At 45.7% G+C, this 6,994-nt stretch overlaps 1 protein-coding gene across 1 annotated transcript; it reads left to right on the forward strand.

Moving 5' to 3' along the window:
- The first annotated feature begins 421 nt into the window (after positions 1 to 421).
- On the forward strand, positions 422 to 2,378 carry LOC125524213 (tyrosine decarboxylase-like). The gene has a single exon (XM_048689287.1). The coding sequence runs from the start codon at positions 593 to 595 to the stop codon at positions 2,324 to 2,326; it is 1,734 nt and encodes a 577-aa protein (XP_048545244.1). The 5' UTR covers positions 422 to 592; the 3' UTR covers positions 2,327 to 2,378.
- Positions 2,379 to 6,994: the final 4,616 nt, after the last annotated feature.

Genomic DNA, 6,994 nt, shown 5'->3' on the forward strand with positions numbered 1-6,994 from the left:
ATTTGCAAACACTTAGAACCTTTGTCAAAGTTTATCACAAAAATTTCTGATTTTTTACTGTTCATCTGAACTAATTTGAGCTCAAACTCAGAAGGGTACTTTCCCTATCAACTCCTCACTAATAATAATAGGATCCTGAGTATAGTACTATGTACTAGTATATGAGATTATTAAGATGTAGGGGTAGCAAAGTCCTTAAAAACTAGGATCCTCACAATTATCACACGTGTGGCATGAACACATGGCAACAACGTTTTTTATGATATAAATTTAGTGACGTGGAGATGACAAGTTTAGTTGTTGAGCATGATAACTTTTTTTTTGGATGGCAAGTTTTGGTTTATTTTTTCTTTTGAACGATAATTTTAGTTTAAAAAACGTCATGGCCCGAGTGCTGCGTGTCACACCTGTGGTACTTATTATTTTAGAAAAAAATATAATGTGACACTTATCATCAGAAGAAAAAAATGCATGCAGCGATGCACGCCGGCCTTTAAATGAGCCACACTCCACGCCTTCTTCTGCAGAGTCACAGGCTCATAACCCAGTGTAGGCACTCCAGTCGATCAAGTTCTAGCTCTTGCCCCCTGCCATGGCAAGCTTCAACCACGCCAACGACACCGGCTCACCCCCGGCTGCGGCTGCTACGCCTACGCTCGGAGTTGGACCCCTTCCGCTAGACGCCGGCGAGTTCCGTCGTCAGGGACGTCAAGTTGTGGACTTCATCGCGGACTACTACGACCGCATTGACGAGTACCCTGTTCGCCCGACCGTCGCTCCCGGGTTCCTAGCCCGGCAGCTTCCCGACACGGCGCCGTCGTGGCCGGAGCCCGACGCGCTCGCCTCGGCGCTGCGCGACGTCCGCGAGCTCATCCTTCCCGGCGTCACCCACTGGCAGAGCCCCCGTCATTTCGCGCACTTCGCGGCGACGGCCAGCAATGTGGGCGCGCTCGGCGAGGCCCTAGCCGCGGGCCTCAACATCAACCCTTTCACCTGGGCCGCCTCGCCGGCGGCCACCGAGCTAGAGACCGTTGTTACAGATTGGCTCGGGAAGGCGCTGCACCTCCCGGAGCAGCTGCTCTTCTGCGGTGGCGGCGGCGGCACGCTGCTGGGGACTTCGTGCGAGGCCATGCTCTGCACCATCGTCGCCGCGAGGGACCGGAAGCTCGCCGAACTAAGAGGCGACGAGAGGATGGGCGACCTCGTCGTCTACTGCTCCGACCAGACCCACTTCTCGTTCAAGAAGGCCGCGCACGTCGCCGGCATTCGCCGGGCGAACTGCCGGGTGATACCGACGTGCCGCGAGAGCGGCTTCACGCTGTCGCCGGCGGCACTGCAGGCCGCCGTCTGCGCCGACGAGGCGGCGGGGAGGGTCCCTCTCTTCCTGTGCGCGACTGTGGGGACCACTCCGACGGCGGCGGTCGACCCTCTCCGGGAGCTGTGCGCCGCAGTGGCGGGGCACGGCGTGTGGGTGCACGTGGACGCGGCCTACGCCGGCGCCGCGTGCATTTGCCCGGAGTTCAGCCACATCGCCGCCGGCGCCGAGGCCGTGGACTCGTTCAGCACGAACCCGCACAAGTGGCTCCTGGCGAACATGGACTGCTGCGCGCTGTGGGTGCGGCATCCCACGGCGCTCGTGGCGGCGCTCGGCACCGACGATGACGTGATCCTCAAGGACGCGGCGGCATCCGCCGTCGTGGACTACAAGGACTGGCAGGTGGCGCTGAGCCGCCGGTTCCGCGCGCTGAAGCTGTGGCTCGTGCTCCGCTGCCACGGCGTGGAGGGCCTCCGCGGCTTCGTGCGCGCCCACGTGCGCATGGCCGCGGCCTTCGAGGCCATGGTGCGCGCTGACCCGCGGTTCGAGGTGCCCGTGCCGGCGCGGTTCGGACTCGTCTGCTTCCGCCTCCGCCCCGCCACCGACGCCGCCGATGACGGCACGGCCGAGGCCACGACGAACGAGCTCAACCGGAGGCTGCTGGAGGCGGTGAACGCGACGGGGCGCGCGTACATGAGCTGCGCGGTGGTGGGCGGCATGTACGTGCTGCGGTGCGCCATCGGGAACTCGCTGACGGAGGAGCGGCACGTCCGGGAGGCGTGGAGCATCGTGCAGGAGCAAGCCGACGCGGTGCTGACCCCGGCGGGCGCCGGCGTCGCTCCGGCTGCTCGTTCGAAGGGGCGTACGGTTGAGGATGCCCGTCGCATGGAGACCAGCGTGCATGAGAAATGGAGCTCACCGCCGCGCACTGCGTACCACGTGATTCGTTCCTACGCGTTGGCTTTCGTACCACGCGTTGGCGTTCCGCGCATCTTCCTGTCCATGGACTAATATTGGATTTGGATACTTTCAAAAATAAATAAATATTGGATTTGGATGTGAAGGTGTATCAATGGCTTGGAGACGTCACAACACAAAATCATTTATAACTGAAGCAGACATGGATCAATCATGTGTTTTCACAAGTATATTTTTTGCAGCATTTTCATAAGTTTTTTTTCCTAATGTGGTGTTTCTCTATTGCTCAGCTTTTCTCTATCATTCCCAGACAACTTCATTTGCTGAATTACAAATTAGCATTTGGGATGAATTTTAAACAATGTCACTTTCTATTTAATCTGGAAATTTCAAAATATTTATTATTGTATTTTTTTCTTAGATAGTTTTATTTTTTCACAAATCTTTGTTTTCAATGAAATTTCAAAAAAGTTAACAGAAGACTCAAAAGTAACAATATTTTAGCCATATTTCATTGATTAAAAAATTGATTATTTCATATTCAAAATATTCACATTCCCATCTATTATTTTTGTCATATTGAAATAACTAGTACAAATGCCCATGCGTTGCATTGGGCGGAAAAAAATATCAGAAAACCTGCTCTGTCTATCATCAAGCACCATTTCTTATATCCAATCTTGATAAACATTGGTAATAAGGTTACACCAATTATCGCTTTTCGAAGCATCAACTGTGGATGTGAAGGAGCCACCCTATCTGATGAAAGAGTAGTAGTGCATGGAATAGTCTGTCAATCGGTTTTTTTGGAAAAAATAAATATATTATTATTTAAAAAATGAACATTTTTTAATATTTATATATTTCTAATTGCAATGGGAATATTTTTGAACTCATGTAAAAATGGAACATTGTGTTGGAATTTTGAGCTTTTTTTAAAGCATGAACATCTTTAATACTGTGAATACTTTTTGAAAGCAAGAACAATTTGAGACGCTCTTTATCTTAAAAAAGCACATGTTTGTTGTATGTGGTTTAAAAAAAAGATTGTTGGTGTTCAGACCATGGAGTATAGAGTTGAAAAAGTCATAGTGATGTCCTTCGATGGTGCCTACTTCAGATTGGCACCATCACTGGATGGAAGAGGAGTGGTGTATGTGATTTTAGTGACATCCCAAATAGGTCCGGGCATTGCAATGAAAGAAAATATATCATCACAAAAGGTAAGATGTACCGATGTGGTAGAGATAAAGAAAACGTTAAATACACCGGAGGTGTCTCAACTTGTCTAGCACGGTCACTTTGGTATTTAAAGTTGTAAAATACATAAAACTGATGTTATAACTTGTCCTGTCGTGTAAATACGGTGCCTCGTACCGTATCCGAGCGTACACTTTGCCCATGTGGCTTGCCAGTGTACTGATGGCCCGCATGTCAGTCGGTGGGAGCGGGAACACATGGGTGACCCGGATGTGATGATTTTTTTAGAAAACCCCCTCATGTTTTATTTATTTACATATAATTGTATCTCAAATATGGATGCTGGCCGACTGGTCCCACTTGTTAGGTGCGGGTCCAGCATGTCAGCAAGTGTGGGTGGATGAAATAATACGAGAGAGAAATATGAGCCTACAGGATTAGAACACAGGTTCAGATCTGCAAGCTATACACATGCTAGCCAATACGCGAGACACCTCAAGTGTAATATCCGCTTAGTTCAAGAGTTAGAGCAATATATGCCGTACCTATTTACCTCTTTTGGTGATTTCCTTTTTCATTTTCACCTGCAAAAATGATTTTATTTTTTATTTTTACATATGACGCATCTATGGGTCTGCACAAGTTTTCTTTTATTTTCTCAAGTTCATGTTCATGTTCTTTTTCTTTTTGATATTATTTTTCCCATTTGAAAAAATAAATTTAAGAAAAAAATTACAACAGCCATAAGATTTAAAGAAAGTGTTAATGCATTTGAAAAAAAGTGTCCAACATGTTTTTGTAAAATGTTTCACATGTACTAAAATATTGTAAACATGTTCGTGAAAAGTGTTTTATCATGCATTTTTTTGACAATGTGTATTTCAAAAATGTTCACCGTGTTTTTACAAAATGTTTAGTGTATATTAAAAATTATTGTGAAATTATTTTTACATTTCTAAAATCATGATTAACATGTTAGTACATTTCTAGATTTTATTATTATTACAGAATAATTTTTAATATATATTTAATTGTCTAAATCCACATAAATTTTAGAAAAATTTGATGTTTACCTCTTGAAAGTACACAACAATGAAAATAGAATAAATAAAATGTAAACACACAATAATTTCGTAATGGTTATTTTTTTAGATGGTAAAATTTACATATGATAACAACTAAACAGGAACTTGAAAAAAATGAAAATGAAAACATGTACAAAATGTGTTAAGGAATAAGGAATAGCAGTGATAGACGGAATTGTTCTATATAAGTTTCTACCTAGTACTGCACCACATAGCATGGCTCGGCCTGGTAGCCAAGTTGCGCTTGCATCGAGTTTTTTTTTGGAGTAAAATCTCGCCTTCTTTATTCATCCAAAGCAATGATCATAGGTACAAGGTTTGGGTCATGAGGATTACCCAACCAAAGATATCTACCTACTTCAAGATTACATGCAAACTTGGCGAGATTATGAGCCTTAAAATTAAAGTTCCTACGCTCGTGAATGAAAGAACTAGAAATAAAATTGGTACACCGGGTCGTTATTTCATGTACTATAGAAGCATTTGGACCTCTCGTCCCTCTGTTGATGTCATTGATCGCCTCCTGGCAATCTGAGGCCACACAAATCTCCCGGGTCGTGAGGTCATCTGCTAATGCCAAGGCTTCTCGGCTTGCATCTGTCTCCAAGATCAGAGTGTCATTGATTCCCCGAAAAACCACCGCCGATGACCCTAGATAGAGGCCAGTATGATCCCGACACACAACTGCGACTGCTCCGCCATGATGAGATCTAGCAACAGCACCATCAACGTTAACCTTCACGAATCCCGTCGGGGGTGGAAGCCACCTTCTGACCTGCGGCCGCGGAGCAGAGCTGGTCTCCTGGCGAGTACCGCTAGGTTGTAGCTGGCCCAACTCGGCAATAAAGTTGGTGACAAAGGACACTGTATGTTGGGGACTCTGGAAAATCGATTCGTAGATAGCCTTTCTTCTCGCATACCACACCGACCAGAGTGTGACGACCATCTTGGTGAAGTTTGCTTGATCCAATTTCTCATTTAACTCGAACAGCCAGATTCTCGCATTTGGTTCCATGATCTCTGCCATTTGAGCTACCAGCTCGTCATCTAATAAAGCCCACACACACCGCGATGTAGTGCAAGACAAGAGAGCATGCCTCCATGAGTCCTCACAGCCACATAGTGGGCAAACATCACGATCAACCATATTCCTCCTCTTCAAAATGTCCAGAGTTGGTAGAGAGTGATGCGCTAATCTCCATAGAGAAATTCTGATTTGGACGGTATTTTTAGCTTCCACAGAGAGCACCAAAACTTCTCGTCCCTTGCAGAATTGGAAGATCCGCTCCCTCCTTCTAACCACTCCTCTCTCTACATCTTTGTTTTCAACAAAAACTTGTATGCTGAACTGACGCTGAAAACACCTTTCCTGTCAGGATACCAAGCCCAAAAGTAATCTATATTTGCTGTGCATATGGGAATTTTCAAAATAGCATTTGCATCGATAGGCAGGAACACAGAACGGATCAGAGTTTCGCTCCAAGAGGCTAATGCCGGCAGAAGTAACTCCGACACATACTGTGGCGGGTTTTGAAGGAAATATGCCCTAGAGGCATTAATAAAGTTATTATTTATTTCCTTATTTCATGATAAATGTTTATTATTCATGCTAGAATTGTATTAACCGGAAACATAATACATGTGTGAATACATAGACAAACAGAGTGTCACTAGTATGCCTCTACTTGACTAGCTCGTTCATCAAAGATGGTTAAGTTTCCTAACCATAGACATGAGTTGTCATTTCATTAACGGGATCACATCATTAGGAGAATGATGTGATTGACTTGACCCATTCCGTTAGCTTAGCACTTGATCGTTTAGTTTGTTGCTATTGCTTTCTTCATGACTTGTACATGTTCCTATGACTATGAGACTATGCAACTCCGTTTACCGAAGGAACACTTTGTGTGCTACCAAACGTCACAACGTAACTGGGTGATTATAAAGGTGCTCTACAGGTGTCTCCGAAGGTACTTGTTGGGTTGGCGTATTTCGAGATTAGGATTTGTCACTCCGATTGTCGAAGAGGTATCTCTGGGCCCACTCGGTAATACACATCACTATAAGCCTTGCAAGCATTGCAACTAATGAGTTAGTTGCGGGATGATGTATTACAGAACGAGTAAAGAGACTTGCCGGTAACGAGATTGAACTAGGTATTGAGATATCGACGATCGAATCTCGGGCAAGTAACATACCGATGACAAAGGGAACAACGTATGTTGTTATGCGGTCTAACCGATAAAGATCTTCGTAGAATATGTAGGAGCCAATATGGGCATCCAGGCCCTGCTATTGGTTATTGACCAGAGAGGTGTCTCGGTCATGTCTACATAGTTCTCGAACCCGTAGGGTCCGCACGCTTAACGTTCGTTGACGATATAGTACTATGAGTTATGTATGTTGGTAACGGAATGTTGTTCGGAGTTCCGGATAAGATCATGGACATGACGAGAAACTCCGGAATGGTCCG

The sequence above is a fragment of the Triticum urartu genome, chromosome 1 (assembly GCF_003073215.2).
Source record: "Triticum urartu cultivar G1812 chromosome 1, Tu2.1, whole genome shotgun sequence".
NCBI lineage: Eukaryota > Viridiplantae > Streptophyta > Magnoliopsida > Poales > Poaceae > Triticum > Triticum urartu.

What these genes read in the sequence shown, in the direction of transcription:
- LOC125524213 (XM_048689287.1), top strand. Translation starts at nt 593, where the DNA reads ATGGCAAGCTTCAACCACGCCAACGACACCGGCTCACCCCCGGCTGCG.